Source organism: Cynocephalus volans, chromosome 7, assembly GCF_027409185.1.
Source record: "Cynocephalus volans isolate mCynVol1 chromosome 7, mCynVol1.pri, whole genome shotgun sequence".
NCBI lineage: Eukaryota > Metazoa > Chordata > Mammalia > Dermoptera > Cynocephalidae > Cynocephalus > Cynocephalus volans.
Window position 1 is genome coordinate 4,802,031 of NC_084466.1, and position 22,352 is coordinate 4,824,382.

General features: G+C 37.7%; 1 protein-coding gene across 1 annotated transcript in view; it reads right to left on the bottom strand.

Moving 5' to 3' along the window:
* The window catches only part of MYO16 (myosin XVI), a 491,528-nt gene that overhangs the window by 121,592 nt on the left and 347,584 nt on the right, over window positions 1–22,352 (bottom strand). The window contains exons 24-26 of the mRNA XM_063102217.1: window positions 21,012–21,187; window positions 18,371–18,451; window positions 17,891–18,096 (exon numbers count right to left, since the gene is read on the bottom strand). Coding sequence (XP_062958287.1) covers window positions 17,891–18,096; window positions 18,371–18,451; window positions 21,012–21,187 — 463 coding nt within the window. The remainder of the gene's footprint in view (window positions 1–17,890; window positions 18,097–18,370; window positions 18,452–21,011; window positions 21,188–22,352) is intronic.

The following is a 22,352-nucleotide window of genomic DNA, read 5'->3' on the forward strand; positions in this document are numbered from 1 at the left end:
AATATTGTACAATACAGTCTATTTCCTAAATAAAGTTTCATTGGAACATATCCACACTCATTATTTTCATATTGTCTATGGCCCTTTTCATGTTTCAAAGGCAGAGTTGGGTATTGTAACACAGATCATATGGCTCCCCACAAAGCCTACAATAGTTACTCTCTGGCTCTTTATAGAAAATGACTGCTGACTTCTGAGCTAGATTGCTCTAGAGTTTCTCAACCTTGGCATTTGACATTTGGGCTAGATAATTCTTTGTCATGGTGAACTGTCCTATGTATTATAGACTTTTAAAAAATATCTCAGAGTTTCACTGGATTCAAGCACCGGTAGATCATCAATAAGAGAATACAAGATTTCCTGCTAACTCTTAAATTTCATTGTGGACAAAGAATATGGCACTTTGTCTTGGGCCAAAGCACTACTTTTTGGGGGAAGGGGAAGACAGAATGTTCAGAATTCTATTCAGCACCCTGCACATAAAAATACATTTTTGACCATTTGGTCATAGAAGCTCCCAATCCAAGATATCCCTAAGAATAAGGATGGAAGTCATCAACTTCCTGAACCATTTCTAGTGTGCTTAATTTTAACTTAAATAAAATCTATGCACATTCAAACAAATATAGTGTTTGCCTCCACTTCCTATCCAAAATTCAAGTCTAGCATCATCATTTTATAAAATACCAGCTGCTCTATGTTAATTTTTGTACAGAGATATAAGTCTGTTTAGTATACATAATCCGAATAATCAAAGCAGAGAATTGTACCATTATCCACACGATCGAAATTTATCTTAAAAATGCAAGTGTTCATACAATACCATCATTGTTGGAAGTTATCTATCATAAGAATAGTTTGTAAGTGCTCACAAGATAGCCTAGGGATAATTTAATAGATGAAGTACACAGCCAGTAAAAAAACAACAGTATGAAAAAATAAATTCATAGATTTTTGCTTCCAGCCAAGATGCAGCAATAATGTTTGGATTTACTTTCCATCATAAACAACTTAAAATTGGACAGCAAATATGAAGCCATAGTTCTCAGGATATTGGACACCAGACAATGAAATCAGTGATTGCTGAGAGACAGAAAACAAAGGAGCTAAGCCCTAACTTTGCTCCAGCTTCCATCACAGGGAAGTTTCCAGGCTATAGCACAGAAAGGAGACCCAGCTGAAACTTGACGGTCTTCCTGAGTTGAAGAGATGGGACTGGGACAAAGGGATGCCAAGGCAACTAGAGTTTACAAGGCAAAGAATCAGAGAGAAAAGAGCTGCACAGAGAGACGATTCAAGAGATCTTCAGAGTCTCCCCCTCAAGTTGTAAACAGAATATTGATCAACACATTCACATGAATAAACTACCCAAGTGCCAGAAAAGAACCACCCATATGGATTAGAGGAAAACATCCCCAGGGCAAAGACAGAAAAGAAGTAAGGTAATTCTCATCAGCCAGAGTAAAAAGATACATAATTCATGGACACTGGGTAGGGAACTTAATTATTCTGCATCAGTAGCATGAAATAATTAGCCCTAGACAAAGTGTTGCCCTAGTTTCACCTAACAAAGTGTAAAAGCAAAACCCTCAAACAACAAACTGTCTGCAGGTAACTTAATTGTGTCCCAGACCAAACTCAAGAATATTTATATACAACAGTGTACATCACCTGACAAAATAAAATTCACAATGCTGGGTATCCAATCGAAAATTATCAGACAAGCAAAGAAGCATAAAATACAATCTATAATAAAAATTGATGAATTAACACTGACACAGATAATGGAATTAGTAGACTAATAGATATTAGAAGAAAGAGAAAATATGTTAAAGACATGAGGAATTTTTAAAGATCCAAATTGAATTTCTAGAAATAAAAACTATAACTGAAACAAACAAACAAAAAGTATTGAGTTGGATTAACAGAAGAATAGTCATTGCAGAAGAAAAAGTTAGAGAACTTGGAGAAACAGCAACAGAAATTATCCAAAATGAACTAGAGAAAAAAAGACTTAAAAAAGTGAATGGAGCATTGATGATCTATGCGACAACTTCAAGAACCTAATATACGTAAAACTGTCATTTCTGAAGGAAAGATGATAGAGGAAAGGTAGAAAAAATCAACAACAGTATGAATAGAACTTTTCCAAATTTGATGAAAGCTATAAACTCAAAGACACAAGAAGCTTGGTAAACCCTATGCACAAGAAACAAAAATGGAATAACATCGAGGTGCATCATTCTCAAATTACTTAAAAGAGTAAAAAAAGAGAAAATCTTAAAAGCACACAGAAATAAAAGACACAATGTACACTAAAGAACAAAGTTAAGACTGACATCTGATTTCTTCTCGGAAGAAGTGAAAGCCAGAGGAGTAACACCTTAAAAATACTAGAAGAAAACTATGTCAACCTGAAATGCCTTACTTCATAAAAATATCTTTCAAAAATGAAAACGAGGATGTACAAAACCAAAAGTGAACCCTCATGTAAACTCTGGTTATAATGGTGTGTCCGTGTATGTTCATCGACTGTCACAAGCCCAATCTGGCCTGAGATTTTGATAGAGGGGAAGGGTGTGGGATGTGTGGGATGGGAGATCTGTGGGAAATCTCTGTACTCTCAGGTCAATTTTATTATGAACCTACATCTTCTCTATTCAACAGTCTATAAAAAAAATTAATTGAGCTGAAAAATGTAGGTGAAATAATATAAAAAATACTATAAGATCCATGCACCACAGCTTGGAGCTGAGACTATGGATTCATAAAAAAAAAAAAAAAAAAATTGAGTCATTTTCTAGTCACTCTCAGTGTCTTGCTCCCAGGGTCTCCTCTTCCCTGTTCTCCAGCCAGAAGTCCAGGGCTTTCTTCCCCCTTTTCTACTGGGCACTCCCCTGAATGCCTCTGCATGTGGGGCCACACTGCAGGCTGATGGAAGAGAACACAGCAGTGGGGGTTCACACAGCTTTTAGGACCATGTCTCTTCTGACCAGAGAGAAAAGCTCCAGCCTTGGACTAGAGGCTCCTACTGCCCTCTGCTGCAGGGCTGAGTGGGTGGGCACAGCCGAATTCAGGAAGGAACAAGCACTGTACCTCCACACTTGTAGAGCCTCACGAGTTTCAGGTCCTGCCCCTTGTGCCTGAAGCAGAGCCTTCTCCTAGAGCTGCTTCTATATACACCAATATCCACTTCTGCCTTTAAAGCTGCCTGGATTCCAGGCCACGGAATAATGCAGAAAAAATAACAAACTCACCATTAGCTAGGTGCTGTTTAATCAAGTGGAGGGAAACTTACATTAAATGCTTATATTAGAATAGAAGAAAGGTTTCACATCACCAATCTTCTTAGAAATGGAAAAAAAAAGAAAAAAAAGAGGACTAAATAAAACTAAAGTAAGAAGAAGTAAGAAAATAATAAAGATAAGAGCTGAAATCAGTGAAATTGATTTGAACAATTGTTTGAAAAGAAAACAATTGAGACAATAACATCCAAAGCTGGTTGTCTGAATACACAAGTAAACGAATTGATAAAATTCTAACAAGATTGGAAAAGAAGAAAGAAGACACAATTATCAATATCAAGAACAAAAGAGAGGATATCGCTGTAGACCTGCAGACATTAAAAAGATAATAAGGAAATACTGGGAAGAACTCACACGAATTCGACAACTTAAATGAAATACACCAATTCCTCAAAAACCACAAACTACCAAAATGCAGCCAAGATGAAATAAACAACCTGAATATTATCAGATCTATTAAAGAAATTTAATTCATATTTAAAATCCTTCCCAATAAAAAATCTCCACACCCCAATGGTTTCACTGATGAACTCAACCAAACACTTAAGGAAAAATTAATATCAATTCTGCACAATCTTTCTCACAACATGGATGACAGGACACAATCTTGGAGAAAATGTTTGCTAATTAAATACATAATACATATGTGTTTTCAGAATATATAAAGAACTCTAAAAAATAATCAACCCAATAAAAAATTAGGTAAGATATTTAAACAGAAAATTCACCAAAGATGACATATGGATGGGAACTAAGCCCATGGAAAGATGTTCAACATCATTTGTCATTAGAGAAATGTAAAGTAAAATCATAATGAGATGCTGGTACACATTCATCAGATTCAAAAATGAAGAAGACTGATTGAACCAAGTGTTGGAGAGGATGTGAGAAACTAAAACTCCCTTACCCTGCCTTGGAAATACAAAATGGTACAACCAATTTGGACAGGTTTGGCAGTTTTTTAAGAAGTTCATCATACACTAATTACATGCCTCATCCATTCCACTCATATTTTTACTCCCCTGCCTCAAGTGAAAACATGTCTACATACAGACTTGTGCACAAATGTTCACAGAGGCTCTGTTTGTAATAACTCCAAACTGGGGAAATCCAAACATCTATCAATGGACAAGTAAACACACTCAAGGAATACCACTCAGTGATTAAAAAGAATGGGCCACAGCAATAGGGATGAATGCCAAAATTATTATGCCGAGTAAAGGAAGCCAGACCAAAAAAGAGCACACAATTTTTGATGACATTTGTTAAAAAAAAAAAAAAATAGGAAACATAATTAGTTTATAGTAGCCAAAAGCACGTTGAGGCTTGCTTGGGGATGAGGAGGCAGGGACAGGTGGAAGCTGAGGCTATAAAAGGGCTTGAGGAATCTTTTGGGGGTGATGGATATGTTACTGTCTTGATTGCAGAATGATTTCATGGGTGTATGTTTATGTACAAATATAACTTTTTTCGTCAAAAACCAGGTGCAGTTTATTGTATGCCAATTATAGCTCAATAAAACTGTTAAAATTATTAGAAATTAATTAAATGCACATTTATAAGAAGAAGACCGAGAAACTTAAAAAAAAAAAAAAATCTGTCCTGTAAGCCTACAATCGAAACGAAAATGCTTGCTTGTCCTGATGTTTAGTCTGCACGTAAGTAAATACCAGACAAGTGTCTCCCACTGGTGGAAAAAAAACAAAAGAAATGGACTCAGATGAGCTGAGTTTCAGACCTTGGCAGGAAGCACAATGTAGCTCACATAACTGCTGAGAAGATAAGATTACATAACGCATAGTCTGACAGTGTCTGGCTGACAGCAAATACTATTCAACATTAGTCATTTGTATTTGATATGTCACACTTTTGATGTTGCAGTATGAATGTATTTAATGGGTAAGGATTAGTCTCCATAAGACATATTGAAAGGTAGAAAAAACAACATCTGTTATTTGGTCAGTGTGTTTGTAGGCTTTTCAGAAAAAAATGATTACAATATATCGTTCAGTCAGTTAGTGTCCTAATAATTCACACCCCAAATCATATTTCTATACAGGCATGTACTTATGTATTGGTTAAAAGTACGAGGGTATTTCAAAAAGTTCATGGAAAAATAAAATTGAAAGGTAATATGAATCTTCTTAAGAACCTTTGGAAGTACCCTCCCACGTATCTCTGTATTTTTTTCTACAGGCTTACACATTCCTTATCTCTGAATTATGAGACAGAGATTATAATGTACCCTAAGCAAAATAATTTAATTTTCTCTTAGTATTTTGGAATAATTCAAGTACAAATCACCAATATAAAGATGTTCTATTCTTTTACCCAACACTCTCAATCAATATTTAACAATACTTACTATAAATATAATCAAAAATGGAAATGTATCTTATAAAAGTAATGGACTTGAATATCTTAGCGTAGTCTACAAGAATTGCATGAGCCCTCAATTAGCTAATGTAGTGGAGCCATTCTTGTACAGAGTAGACAATCCTACCTATTTGTTGAAGGAAGAAAGGAAAGGAGACATGAGTGAGGAATGGAAGAAAAGGGCAGAGAAAAGAGAGGGGAATGTCTGAAATCATGACCCAGGAGATGACATGGCATCCTTAAGAGATAATCATTTTTGTCCATCTTCAACATTTGCTGTTTATCTGAAACAGCCTGTATCTTATCAGCAACCTTACCTACTGCCCAGGCCCTAACCAGCCATCTGTATTGGTGAGTCCACTGAGTAGTCATGGTTGAGAGACACAGATGCAAGGAGACTGGTCTGAGGAAAGCTTCGGTGGGGGGGCTATGTGTGTGTGCATGTATGAGTGTGTTTAATGCCACAGATTTGATAAACACTAGAAGTGGCACAAGAAGAAAGAACATCCCATAGAAAATGACTAATGATCATGTAAAGTGTGTATTAATTATTAATTTGTAAAATATTGTTTGCAGAACATAGTCATGAGGTACCAACCTTGTACCAGGCCTCGTGTAAGGTCCAGGGACACAATATAAAATGGGGTATATGTTTATATCACTCAGGTTGCATCTAGATAGGATTGCCAAAAGACATGGTATCATGCGAAGGGCAAACTATTCCTTTATTCCAAACGTTTTCTATTCCAATAACAAAGAGCTGGAATGGAAAAAGTTGCCTCTACCATTGCATCTTTAAGGTACATTGTGACACGGAACGTATAAATTGATCATTCTCAGTGGATATTATAAGAACACGTTTACTAAGAGGACCCAAGCTGTGTTGTGAAGCTGCTGAGACTGTAAACAAGAAACACAAGTGACACAGGAGCTGCTTCAAAATGAGACCTCTGTCAATTACCACAAATAAGGGTGCTGGGGTAGGCGATGAGGGAAATGCCATTCCTGTTATCAGTACGTGTATGCTTTATGGGTAGTAACGATCTAAGTATAATAAAGAGTTGAAGCCAACAAATGAAAGTGTGCAATTAAGTGCTGAACTGTTTCCTTCAAGTGTGGGAAGGTGAGTACGACATTGACATTGGTCTTGACAATGGGGTGTGCTGGGCATAGAAAATGGATTGTCCTGTACATACATTTGCCCCCAATATACCTTTCACTGGAATAAGACCTGTAGATTTTTTAAGAGCCTATGTAAGGACTCTTTTTAAAAGTGTTTTCCTGGTAATTCTATAAAAGTTAAACTTGAAATGATGTGTAGGTCATCACTAATGAAAATGTGGAGGTATAGCTTTCTCATTTTACTGTATTGTTAAATGATCATTGCTTACAAACTGTATGGTATAAATGGTCATTTCCAGTTCCCAGCCTTGTAGAGACCTAATAGGAGTTCCTTCAAAACAGAGAGCACATGGCATTGACAAATGCCACATTTGGTACTCTGTTTTGTGAATGGGACTCTGATTTTCACTGTCTTGATGATTAGTGACGGAAAAAGGTCACACTGCCCTGGCCGTTCACCAGTCATCAGTTGCTGAGATAGCTCACATCATTCCTAGTGAAGTATTTTCACACTGATTCCCTCACTATATGCACTGATAACCTTCAGGTCACTCTGTAATAACAATCATCTTTCTGCAAATTTTATTGTTTTGAAAATATTAAAAGTTCCTTTCTAACATAAGTTATCCAGTTTTTGATAGCTGTGGAGACAATAATTGACATCTTATACAAAGAAATACATTTTTGTCATAAATGAGATATTTGTAACAATACTAGTTTAAGTTTAAAAAAATACATTGTCACCTCCAGTTTCATTCTTCAGCAAATGGTGTGTGCATGTGTGTTTAAACCATACGTTTTTTGGACAAGAACACAAATGACTTTTATTCCAGAATTAAATTCTGCTAAAAGTGGACATCTTTATTTTATATAATATAAATATTTACTAATTAAATACCCACTAAAGTAAGTTTTCAAGTTTAAGAACAAGGGTCTTAGAACGATACAGTTGGTAGTGGCACATTCTGTGAGTATCTTGTGGAAATACTGGAAAGTAGGTCAGCTATAACTGTGAATTTTACTTCGTTAAAAATAGCTATTCCCCTAAACATGAGATCATCAATAGTGTCTATTGTGATTTGACGTTTTTATCCCTAAAAATATTTCTGCTGCATAAATTGATCCTCCAACTTGGCAACGTCACCGAGAATGCTTTTAGTTACCAAAGCATTCGAAAGAACTAAGAACAAAGTATCAAATGTAGTCTTTTTAAAAAAAATAAAATAGAAGTACTAATCTGCACATTGCTGTACAGTTAAGTTACCAAATTAGTAGAAATTTCAAAGAATGGCTCAAAGTGCTTTTATTTTTGGGGGGTGGGAGTGAGAATACTATTAAACTATAACAAAGGCTAGATCTAGGATCATTATCTCATACTAAAGTCTAAATGGCTACACTAAAACAGAAATATTTAGATTTAATTAAACCAAATATTTTAAGCTGGTAAAATAATGACAACTGTTGTGGCCCATTAGTACATTTTGTATGGGATATCAATAAATACTACATCTTGAACACAAAGTTTAGAGCTCAATTATAAAACTATACAGAAAACAAAAGCATTAGTGATTCATATCTTAGTTCATTCAACAAATACTTGTTGAGAGAGCAAAGAATCCTACTGAAGAAATGCGATCAGACTCACGAGAAGATGGTGCAGTGCGAAGATTTTAGGATGGCCACACATTCTGGTGTGCTAGAGACAGTCCCTGTTTATACCTGTATTGCTGCCAAAATTATTAGCAGTGCCCCCTTTCACTAAAAAATGTGTCTTGGTTTGGTCCATATACTATACGGCTACCCTTGTCTTTGGTAACATTAAGTATTAGATTATAAAAGAATTCTGCCCATACTACTTGTGCAGTGCTGTAGAGACTAGGGATAGCTTTCAAAATTTAGTTTGTGTGACATCAGTGCCCTAGTAATCGTGTCTGCACTTCACTCACTGGACTCTCAACGAGGAGACCCTGAGAGACCGGGCATTGAATTATCACAACATGTGAGGCCCTGAACTCGCCACATCCATGAAGATGGACTGAATGTTTAAGTGCCTCTAAAACTTGTATGTTGAAGCCCCAACCCCCAAGGTGATTGCATTTGGAGATGGAACCCTTGAGAGGTAATGAAGGTTAAATGAAGTCATAGGGTGGGTTCCTGGTCCCACACTGTTAGTCTCCTTAAAAGAAGACACATCAGAGAGCTAGGAGTCTCCACACCCGCATCCTCGCCTCCAAACACGTGCAAGCACCAAGGAAAGGCCATAGTCATGTAAGTACACAGTGACAAAGTGGCCATCTGGAACCCAAGGGGAGTGCCCTCACCAGCCACCAACCTGCTGGTACTCTGATCTCATACTTCAGCCTCCAGAACTACGAGAAAACAAATGTTTGTTGTTTAAGTCACTCAGTCTGTAAGATTTTGATGTCGTAGCCCAAGCAAGCTAAAACAGTGACTGACAGCTGAGACTACAATGCTGAAGAACCTCCAGCTCTACCAAGATGTCTGGAGCCTCTTCAGCTGAGAGAAAAATAAGAAAATGAAAAAGATAATTCAGGGACAATAATTTAACTTATGCATGTGGAATTTTGGACTTTTAACTCAGAACAGCAAGATAATCAGATTTGGGATTTCAATTCCTCTGGAATTGAATATCTCTGGACTTTAATTTACAAGGCATATTAATCTTTGAACTTTCATTTCTCACTGGGAACTTAATAATGGAAGAAGATTTATAGTCAAATATGGGGAATATCTAGGCTATTGGGATTTTATTATTAGAATTGCTCTTTTGCTTTATTTTAACATTTTCATTTATTCTGGTTGCAGAATCCCTGATGAACTATATTGGACGATGTGTCAGGACAAGATTTGGGATGGGGAATAGAATGCATGTATAGCTTTGAATAGAGAATGGCCTTGAGATCAATAAAGTAATGTATTGTTGACCCATCTCAGTGTCTTTGGGTGCAGAATCGATACTGCTTATCAGTAGCCCCAGACAGATGCACAGTGAAGCAATGGGGTGGTCATAAAGATGAGAGAAAGAATGTCTTAAAAGGCTGAAGACATCCCCCTAAGGGACACAGCTATGCCCCTTGTTATTTATGGGTAAGTCCATGGTTCCAGAAAGCAAAACACTGCGGAGGGTCAGACAAGGAAACTTCGTCTTCTTTTCTGACCTTTCCTTGGAGATGGAGGTAGGACGCCATGCTGGGCCATTCTCTAACCCTTTCCACGTCCTAAGGGACGGTGAAGTGATGAACTAATCTACTCGGTAAGTTTGGGGATTCAAAACAGAGCACTCTCAGCTGCTGATGAACTAACTGCTTGGAAAAAGAAACAAAAAACAATTGTTTTCTTCTGCTTCTTCGAGCTCCAAGATTCGGAATTCTGGGATTAAATTTTTTATAGGATTCAAAATTCTGGGATTGAATTTTTTTATGGACCCTCACAATGGTATTAAAAATACAACACAACTGTCAAAATAGTGAATTCATGTTGCAAACTGATTCCTGTCTATTTTCCTGGAATAGTAATAATCACCTTGATTTCAGTTGCTTGGTATGGAATATTTGCTCAGTGGAATTATATGCTTATTTTAAGTCATTTGGGCCAGTTGGTTGGTTTTTGTTCCCAAGGATGTTACGAAGTCATTAAAGACTTTTTCTTTTCATTTTTCATGTTGCCTTAAATGAAGATTTGCAGTTCTCCACATTTAAGCATCACTCATCTCACTCTTCTTTATTTCCCAGGAGTCATAATTGATCCAGTCGCGTCCCATTACCCGGCCACCCTGTCACCACCACGTGCATCTGTGAGATGGCTGGAGAGGAGTATGGGAATGGCAGCAGTCTGTAAAACTCCACAAAACTCACCGGGTGGTTTTCAGGAAACAGAGCAAAGACAATCCACCACTGAACTGTAGAAATCTCCAGGGCCTTCTTTATGCCCCTGATGTCACGTGCTGCTCTGGCTTGCTTGTGGACACTGGTGATGATCAGTCATTAGTGTAAGAGACAGCCCGTCACAGTGGAAAAGGTGGAGGGAGCAACTCCTTCACGAAGGCGACCACCGCCACCACACAGCCTGCATCTTAGTGGTCAGGGACTACCGCAGCGAGGAGGTGTGAGGCTTTGGACCAGTGCGACTCCCTGGGACCTCAGTCTTCCTAGTTATGAAATAGGAATGCGGGTAATAATAAAACCCACGGGAGTCTCAAGAAGATTCCATGAGATGACATTTGTGAAGAGCTTAGCACAGGGCCCAGTGCTTCCTAGGTACTGATAAATGTAATTTACGGCAAAATTAAATCAGAGGTATAACAATCATTAATTACATAACAACTAATACCTGTATAATGAGAGTAGTTACCATAAACAGTCACTACGAGGAATAGGACAATGGGTCTAGAGTGCAGAACTGAGAGCTTGGCCGGCAGTGGGTACACAGTGGCCACTAATAAGGCTGACCACGACGCTACAGCCGATCATGACCCCAAGTCACACTGACATTTTGATTCAGTAAAATGCATGTATACAAGGAGAGTGAACCAGTAAATAGTGAGGAGGGTAATGATGAATGAACAAGTGAATGCTGTCACGAAGGATCGTATCACTTGGTAGAGCAGAAATTAGGATCTGAGCCAGATCATAAAAGCAAACATCAAAGTCACCTGTCATTTTCTGTCCTTGTTTCCAAAGGACTTTTCTTTGAATGCATTAGAAAGTGTGTGTGTGTGTGTGTGTGGAGGGGGGGTGTGTGACTAGATCCAGGGTCATCTGTTTTTGGGTGTGAACCCCACCTCCTGTTAGCTTGTTGGACCACCTCACCCAATCATGTACTGGATCAGACACTGATGGCTGCTTTCTGTGACAAGGGCCGAGTGGAGCAGCTGTGTCAGAAGCCATATGGTCTATAGTACTTACTATGTGGTGCTTTATAGAAAAAGATTGGTGATCCCAGAAGCAGATTATGGGGGAACTTAGATACATAATCCACTGAGCAGTAGAACAAATTTCCAATAAAGATACACTTTAATGTGTTTAAGTTGAAATGCCTTCTAGAAGCTGTAACTTAAGCTTCTATCTTGTATTTTATATTTCATTAAAAAGTTACAGGTCCTCTCTGCTCCCGAACTTCATTAAACCTTAGACAATCAGCCAAGCATACAGAAGAGTTTTAGCAGAAAGAATACAGTTAGTCTTGGCAAAATTACCTCAAAGAAAGTTTATCCTTTGCCAATTAAAGCTGTTAGAATACTTAATATCTCCTGACCTTATGAATTCACATTTCTTTGAAAGATGTACTGAAAGTAACTGGTATAACTGATGTGTAACAGGGAAAATGTCTAGAAGATTTCAGCACAGAATGTGACCCTGGCGAGAGTCTGTCTCTCCGGGTAGCTGCTGCCTGTTAGTTTTAATCCAATAAACCAAGTGTGTCTTCTGTCATCCTTTTCCTTACACCCAATTTAATATCGTGGTCGTGTTCTTCCATGGTGTGGCCTTTTACAAGGAACCGTGTCATTTAAACAAGCTAAATTATTCAGTCCATTTCTAAGAGGGATTTCATCCAGGAACAATCTAAAAACACAGCTCGTGGTCTATCACCATGCCAAGCAAAACACCAAACGCTCTGCTGCCTTGACTGCACAAGTCCCTCTGTCTTCTCCAGAAAAGTTCGCCTCATTAAAAGCAAACCTCTCCGTTCAGTGATGTTGTCCTGCTCTGCCCTGCCGACCGTAAATAACCCCAGATGTGAACGAGGGGCCTGACCCACAAAAGCTCGCCACCCGGGATCCGGACTCCAGAAGGCATCCCTCATACTCCTGCAAGAGTTGGCAGGCCTCACCCTCTGAGGACAGAAGAGATACCTAGGAGTAAACTCGGGCACAGTTCTGAATTACCATTGAAAAACACATGAGTTCTAATGTCATAAGCACACAGGGTATTAAAAAAAGCTTCAGGAAAGATGGTTGGGACCATACAAGACGTGTCTTTGAGGACTTATCAAAGTCATTTTTTTTCTACCACAGCCTCTAATGATTCTTTCCCTCAATTCTATAATTAGGGAGGAAATAGTATTATACTGTTCAATACACCAATATTGTGCACTTATTGGGGAGAGATGAAGATAACAGCCATGTACCTGTATACCCATGGCTGTGGAAGACTTTATTGTTCCCAAGGACTTGCAAGTTTTCCTTTGGAAGGATGTGGCAGCTCGTCTCTAAGCTGGCACTATCAGTCACTTCCTTCCTAGTGGAAAGATCTGGGCTGGTCTATAACGGCTTTGACGGATGGAACACAGGAGGCATGATGCTGTGCCAGTTCCAGGCCTAGCTTTTAAGAGGATTGCAAGCTCCTTTTCTTGTCCCTCAGAACCTTGAGCAATGAGGTACGGGGCTCAGGCTATTCTGCTGGAGTGAGAGGTGCTATGGAGGGACACTGAGGCACCAGACACAGGAGAGAAGAAAACATTGTGGACATCCAGCCCAGTCAGGCCTCTGCTAACTAGCACCGACCTCTTCCTCTACATGGCTGCAACCGCGGGAGAGACCCTGAGCAGCCACTGCCCCCCTCACCCTGGTTAACCCACAGAACGGACAGAAACAATAAATTGCTGTCTCATGCCGCTAAGTTAGGGGATGGTCTGACATGCAGCAACAGATCTCTGAGCCGGAAGTGTATACGTTCCTGCTCTTTGCTCTGTGCAGTGCAGAACCTCCCGATGAGGAGGATACTTCCCCACCCTATAGAGATGTTGGTTATGGCCAAGTGACAGCTTTTAACCAATGGGACATGAGGGACTGACACAGGCCACATCTCAGCAGCATCTGTGACACCCATAAAGCCATTTTTCTTTTCCTTCTGACACAAGAAGAGCATGTCCTAGATCTGGGCTAGTCCTTAAACCTGGATCTCCTATTAACATAAAAGACTGAGATCAGAGCTGAGTGAGGTTAGCTGTGCTACTTCTAAACCACAGTCAATTGTAATGTAAGAGAGAAGCAAACCTTTGCTGTTTCAAGCTACTGATTTAGGATTTTTTGTTGTTGTTCTATAGAATATATCGCTGAGAATTGACTTTTACAACGCTATCAGTAAATGATCTAATAAATGGAAGAAACATACCAACATTGGAGAAAGCTATCGAGATGGAAGAGTCCATCAGATCCTTTCCATTCTGTTTCACACAGTCTGGATTCAGAAGCGTGATGGGTACCAGCATTCTGCAAGAGGCCAGGCACGTCCCTCTTACGGTCTAGTGCAGAGGTAAGCAAACCTTCTCTGTAAAGGACTAGGGGGTAAATATCTTAGGCTTTGCATGCCAAGAAGAAAAACTGAGTATATTATGTAGGTACTTATATAACCATTTAAATTGTAACCATTTAAAAATGTAAAGAACATTCTTAGCTCTCAGGCCGTAGGAAGCAGGTGGCGGGCCAGATTTGTCCCGTGGGCTGTAGTTTTGTAACCTCCGGTGTGGTGGTTGAAGTGGGTACATACATGAATATTTCCAGTATTATCTAATATGTGTGTGAGAAAACATATTCTATGAGGCCTTTTTGAACTTTAGGGAAGAGACACAAGCCAATTGGGATTTTATAAAAGGTCTTCCAGGAAGGATACCTGAGTGAATCTTGAATAGCAAGTAAAGCAGAAAAGGCAGGAAGGATGTAGGATTACATATACAAAGACTCACAGTTTTTGAAACCACACAACATGTGTAGGTAAACTATATTTTTTTCCATTGGCACAAGAAAAATCAAATAACACAATATAGTACCCCAAACTTCCAAACATAATTTGTCCACCTTGGTTATCTGTTGACACCATGTAGATAAGCACTTACAAACAGAGCTGTCTAAGTCTGTCTGGGCTGCCATAACAAATTACCATAGACTGGGAGGCTTAAACCACAGAAATGTATTCCATACAGTTCTGCAGGCTAAGACCAAGATCAAAGTGCCAGCTTATTCAGTTTCTGGTGAGGCCCTTCTTCCTGGCTTGCAGATGGCTGCATGCTTTCTTGCTGTGACCTCACATGTCAGACAGAGAGGAAGAGAGGAGAGGAGAGGAGAGAAGACGAGAGGGGAGGGAAAGTGAGCACACACTTTGCTGTCTCTTCGTACAAGGACATTAATCCTATCAGATCAGGGTCATACTCTTATGACCTCATTTAACCTCAGTTACCTTCTTATCAGCCCCATCTCCAAATACAGTTGCATAGGAGGGTAGGGCTCCAGCATATGGATACGGGCGGGCACAATTCAGTCCACAGCAATAGGTGATCCAAATATGTACCATGATTTGCACGTAATTTTACTGCTGCTCCTTTCCTTGTTCCTCATATACCCAAACTTGTGAAGTCTCTTGCCACGGGAGACAAAGTCCTTAAATCTCTATCATTCCATTCTGAAGCTTTATAACTCAAGAAATACACAGAAAAAAATCAATAAGCATACTTCTACATTTAATCAAAATAGGGTCCTCGCAGCTAAAGCAATTCTCAGTTTCAACAGGACGTCTCTATATGATGGGTAGTCATTAAAGCCAGTAAGCCCGTATACCATGGTGCAAATCTGCAATATCATGTCCACCTACAAATCCCCAGGAAATGTCCATTATTCACGTTTATTGTCATGGTGGATTTCAGAAACAATAAACGCTGTTCAAATACAAAGCTACTTATTTCCAAACTGCAACAAAGCTGGACATTTTTTTTTGTTGCTGGAGATTTTTGTGGTAACCATATTCCTTTTTGTATACTTAACAAGGTCATTTGTTTTGACAGGTTTTTATACTCTAACAGTTAAGACAAGATGATATGGATAGAAAATAAATATTTTGCACAGGAATGATACACTGTTATCTAAAATTTTGGCACCAAAAATTTGTATGAAATTACACCTGTAGGTTTTGATTTCATAATGATGCTTCATTGCCTGAGGCACGTGACAACCCTGATGAGCTTTCTGATACTCAAGAAATATGAAATTGTTATTTCTTGATGTAACAGTATGTTGACTGTATTTCATTCAAGTTACGCAGAAATTGATAATCTCTCTTCAGATCAATGTTTTTGTGTGATATTTTTCTAGACTGGCATCCTTCATTTAAGAGAGATGGTGACAAATTTCCAGTGAAATAAGTTAATAATCCCATTTTTACTGATACGTCATTGCAGACAAAGATAATAGGAATAAACCACATATTTTAAATAAGGGAATGTTGAAAGAAATACAAAGATTTACTCAGAAGTATCATTTCCCATGTCCTCCTTCCTTTTTGACGCACCATACTTTAAGTATGGCTATGGTCTCTATTATGTGAAAACATAACTTTAAAGTGAACAACCGTTAATCTCCAAGCCAGGTTTATTCTGAAAACACTTATTAAACCCCTACCATGCACAAGCATTGTGCTTGAATAAGATATGGCTCCTGCTTAGAAGTACCTTTAAAGTGGAAGGCTCAAGCTGAACTCATTTAATGTTTATTTACTCCTTTGTGTCTTTGCAAAATTTACCAAAACACGCAATAAACAAATGCTACTCTTTTCTCCTGGAAAAAAAAAATGTTACAAAATTGAACACAGAATTTTAATCATAGTTTAAATACCATGTTTCTTGTTCTGAACTAAAAATTTCAAATTTAGTAATTTAAGAATTTTTGGCTCATTTATTTTATTTTATGTTTTTGTTCAGCAGCTTCTTCAAGCTAGTGGCTCACACTGAACTAGTCATAAAAATTCTTAAAATCTCTATTTTTAGATGAATGATTTATCAAAGATTTCCATGCTATCGTCGTAGAGTTAGTTTTTTACCATAAATGCTAAATTTTATACTTGTATATTGATAGTAGTTTTACATGAGTATAATTTAAAAATTTGATCTTATTTTATATTGGATTACCAAATGTTTCTGGTTTTCTTTTTGGTCACCCCCATTTTATTTTTTGAATGCCTAAAACAGATATTTTTTAAAAAGATTATTTTCGCTGAGATTAATACTATGTTTACTTGAAAGCTGTCTCTGATTCCAAATGGCCTCCTTCCTGGGCTTCTATAACACTTAAGTACACATCTGACCATTAATAGCACTGAATGGCCATTGTTTACCTGTCTACTAAACTGGGAAGTTCATAATGCTAAAGAGTGTACAAGCCACAGCAATGTATCTAAACCAAAGGCCTGGTCTAGAATATTGCTTATTAGCAGATATTTGTAAACTAAGTTAATACCCATCAACTAATTTCTTCAAAATGGATTCACCAGCAAGGTTTCTGATTAAGTAACAATACATATGAACAAATATATAGCCCGAAAGTAGATGCTGCTTATGGGTAAGTGTGAGTGTTCACTGCAAATAGCTGGGATACAGGCACAGTGGGAAAAGGGCTGATAGACATACACAGATAAGGCCACGCTACAGGAATTTCTCCTAGTAACCAGTCCAGTGTCTTGTGCACAGCTTTAGAGCTGAATTTATCTAAAACAAGGATCAACAAACTTCTTCTCTAAAGGACCAGATAATAAGTATTTTGCAAATATTTTACTGTCTGGCATACTGTCTCTATTGCCACTGTAGTGCAAAAGTAGCCAAGACAATATGTAAACAAATATGTGTGACTATGTTCCAATAAATCTTTATTTACAAAAACAGGTGATGGGCTGGATTTGGCACATGAGTGTAGCTTGCCAACCTGTGACTTAAATATTTTGTTAATAGATATAAAGGAGGAAAAAATAGTCACAGATATACCCTCTTCTTTTAAATAATAAATTTTATGTAAACAATTACATGCAATAATTTTACGAATCTTTAAATTCAAAGAAATCCACACATTTAAGGGAACATGAAAATGGTTTCCAAAGTATTGTCTTCAGTGAAGTCCAATAACTTTTTACATAAGCTTTGTCAGTGCATTTCTTTGTTTCCCAGAGTATTCTTTCCCAGAGTACTCAAGATAGAAGATTATAAACAATAAAAGAAATGCCCCCCCACAAAGGAAGATCCCTGCTACACATTGTCAGGATACTACACTGAACATCAGATAAAACAATGATTTCAAGAGCAGAATATACCTTGATAGGAAATCCAAGAAGGAAAGGCGAACTGGGTATCCATATCTGAAGATCTTCACCATCTCCAGGACCCCGATATATTGCAGCTGAGCAGACACATAAAAGTTATCAAACGTATCTGGCAGCTTTGAGTTATTGGGCTTGATGCAATGAATGAAGTGTGGAGTGCACTTCTGAAGTTTTCCAATAATATCCGTCAGCGATTTCTAAGGACAGAAGTAGAACCCAACTGATTCACCAAAAGAGACACTGACCGAAAAAATAAAGCAGTTTTTTAATAAAAATCTTGAAATTGTTATCTTCAATCCATGGCTCTTTTGTTACTAGGCATTCACTCACTCTATGTGACAATTACATCTGTGTTTGCTTTTTCCTGAAGGTATTCAAGTTGCCAAAAATGGGGAAAAAAAGTTCTACAGAAACCCTGTATAGTTGATATAAATAAACATCAAGTATTTGAAATGTGAAAACTTCACTAACCCTGAGCTGAGATGCTGTAGTAACTGGATGTCCTCGTTCCAGTCTTTGAAGAAATGCAGAAGTTCCTTTCTTTTTTAATAACTGTGATGAAAACAGAAAGAAAGGGAGAAAGAGAAAATTTATTTTACTAATTTCAAGTTTAGAAGGAAAAAAATTAAGCCTTGCATCCATATAAATTCACTTATAGGCAAATATAGATTTGAAACATAAATGATTACGTGATTATGTTTTGTAATGATGAACACGGTAATGATCCGGATTTGATCATCACACACTGCACACTGGTATTGATGTTCAACTCTGTACCCCACAAATATGTTTAATCAATTACTTTAAAAAAATTAGTACGAAACAATGTTCTGTAATGTTATTATAAGTTGATATGAACAGCTTCTCATAAAATAACAACCATTACTGCTGCCGTTCAAGTGCAGGGCTGTTGTATAAATCGGATCTACCACCGTGCTGTTCCCATTTTAGTTTGAGAATAATCATAGACTCTGTCTTGCTTCGTGGTTCAATAAACTCACTGTGGCATCCTGCTTATATTACTAACTGTTTACATCTATTTTAAAATGTAGCTCACTCTGGGGCAAAAGGATACTATTTTATGTTACAAAGATTTGATATTTTAATAATCATTGGTTTATTCCCTTAAATTTAACTACAGCCAGTCATTGGATGAATGCACACGTTTGATGCTATCTTACTTTTTTTTTCTCCTTTTTTTTCTCCTTTCTTCTTTTTTTTTTTAACTGCTAAAAGGGGTTAGTAAATCACATGTCTGTGAAAAATGACAATAGACTGTTTTCTTCAATAAGTAATTACACAAGCTCTTTAAAAATCATATGTAGCAAAGATTAAATGATAATGGAGATAATAAAAATCAGTGGAAATGAGGCCACTGGGTGAAGAACTAAAGGGCAGAAGGTAATTAAATTCCACCAGAGGTTATAAGGAACCTCAGCCACCAATGTGCTATTACATTTCACAAAACTACACAGCCTTAGACCAACATATCTATTGATCTAAAATCATTTCTCTTAACATAAAACGGTCTTGATATAAGAAAAAATTCTGACACAACATTCTTGTCAACCTGGTGTTGTTGCTATTAAGACAAAAGCTCATTTCCTTCCATTAAGAGGAACTGTCAAGCTGGAGTCATTAATTGTAACTGACAAGGGAATGTAAAATGAAGTGACTGGTCGGAGATCAACCTGTTTTCTACAAATACAACACAAAGTGTAACACGCAACTAAAGAGTGGGCAAAGTCCCACTTTCCTGGCCACAGGGGTGGATGTGCAAGGATGAGAGCAGTTTGAAGAGGAGAAATAAATGAAATGAGAGGAACAGAACACTTAAGAAATAATCTTAGTAAGTACATCTCCATCTCTTGAAATTGTGCACTGAATTTCCCTTTCTGGGTGGAGGAACTACTGTGAATTATCTTCTTCTTGCAGTTCTTTAGGGAAAAGACTAATGGCATCTAGGCCTCATAATGTTTAATAATTGAGGTTAAAAATTACAGTTTAGAGGTGTGTGGTGATTTCTTGCTCTTGATTTTCAGGATAATTAAGAAAGGAAAGGACAGAAGGTTCAATGAGACCCCCAGGAATAGAGAACTTCCTTACAAAGGATTGTCCTTTGTCTTCTTTATGTAAAAGATGGCATTTTCTATGCAGTGAGATTGAATTCCTGTGATTATCTAGTTCTAGGACTACATCAAAGGATTCCTAAATCTAGGATCTATTGGCCAAAGACACACACACACACACACACACACATCCACACACACTTTAATACACATTTCTGACACTCTCCTAAAATAGAGTTGATTTTAACTGTGCTTTTGTTTTAATTGGTAAGCTAAAATGGGTTCCAGGAAGCTGCAATAACTGCATTTCTGAAACTGATTGTCCTGAACACTTTCTCAATTATATTTCTCATCTTTTATAGTTTTGATAGATGCAAGCAAAACAGACTGTAATACAACAAGGCATGGGATTCTTAAGAAACCTGAAACTCTTCCAAACTATTTCCTATCAGTTTGAAATAACCCTTTACTGAGTTTTTAGTTCTCTTTTACAAGTAGAACCTTTACACTGTATGCTGTATGTACGACCAAACTTATGTGGGACAAACATGCATTAAAAAATTAGTATAATACAAAAAAGTTTAAAATCTACAAATACTGAATAAAAACATTGTGCCACATGAAAACTACCCTATGTCTATAAGAGAAATGACAATTTATTGTTTAGAGACCTAAAACCTCTGAAATGATTAATATCAATAGAATAAGGTAGCTAAGTTTATTCTCTCCAAGACTACTGTCCCTGAAGTTACTTTCCATCCATCAACCAGACAGCCACAGAGATGGAACACAAATAGGGTGTTGTACACTGAGTAAAATTACTAATACTGCACTTGCTTCTGAACGTCACTGCGCTGTGCTGTCCTAGACAGTCTTCTCTCTCTGACTGTTATACTTCAGGTTGCATCTTTCCCTTTCATTCTTTCTATTAGACTATCAATTTCTTTTCACTGGTATGCACAATTGTGCTTTCATTTTTTAAAAAGCAGCAAACACACTAAGAAAACTTAAAAGCAGCCAAGCAAGAATCACAAAACTTTTACCTTACTAAGTTCTAGATAATTCTTGTTTTCTCCGACAATTGAAGAAGCTGTCATTTTCTTACTCAGCAGGGCGGATTTATGTCCTCGGAATTTAAAGGAAGGAGACGAAGGTACAAGGGATCCGGTTTGTGACAGTTTCGACTGGAACAAATGATTGATCACGACATTTTCACTAGCTAGGAAATAAAGGAATAGTCGAAGTGGCGTTAATATCATTATTTGTTTGAGCATTCAACGTATTCCTCACACAAGCTTTAACCACTAGAACATTTCGTGTGGAAGATGTAGTTGGTGCAGTGGATTTAGGAGGCTACTGTTCTCTGTGCCCCTATTCATTTCCTCCACTTGACAAGTTCTGACCTTCAGTGCCCTTGACCGGGAGTCTCGACTCCATGCTGCCTTATTCTCTGCCTGGGGACTTGGTCCTTTGCTTTCTGAGTAACACTTACTTCTGTCCTGGTTGTCAGAACCAAATCTTACCTGCTCAGACCTAAGGGGCTTTTGTGTACTTGACTAAATCATAAACACTTGTGGTTTCTGTCAGCAATCCCCATTCTGGGAAAATAACTCTCAGGAAAACATGTCCCCCAGATCGCACCTGTCTCAGAGCCGCATATGAACACCTGTGGGAGACCCTGCCTCATTTAACTGCATCAGTTGTTAGAATAACGAAGGGGAAAGAAGTGTCCCTTTTCTGATCCAGTTAGGGTGTAAGGTAAACACAAGCTGATGTAGTTTAGATGTTAAGTTATGTAAATCTGATCATTCTGGATCCATATTCCCCTCTTGGCACCTCAGGGAGAAACTGGAGCTTGGACAAGTAGATTTTGGTTACAAATTTGAGTAGTATAGTGAACATGACATCTATGGTGGCTGAGGATCTGGAAGGAATGTTTCTTGTGTTACCTATATTTGTCTGTTGGCAGTTTTTAAGCTTAAGTGCCCTCTGCTATAAAATGATGATGATAGTATATACCACAAGGATTACAGCCAAATTAAAATGTGAAATAATGTACATAAATCACTTAGGATAATGCTTAGCCCATCAGACAGTTAGCGATGTTTCGTAGCAAAGCAGTTTATTTCCTACCTTTTCCACACTCAAATTATTTTGCCTGCCAAGGTACAAAATAGGGCCTGCATAATATATACCTTCAAAGTTTTCAGTGAAAAATCACTACATTAATAAGCAAACAGAGAAGCAGGGAGAGCTGTCAGAGAAGGGAGATATAATTATGAAATGCAGGAGCAAAAAGGAGTGGTGTTGGGTTAAAAATTAGAGGTATCAGGGTAAATTATTAATTTTTAATATATAGCCACATATCTATATGTTATCTATAT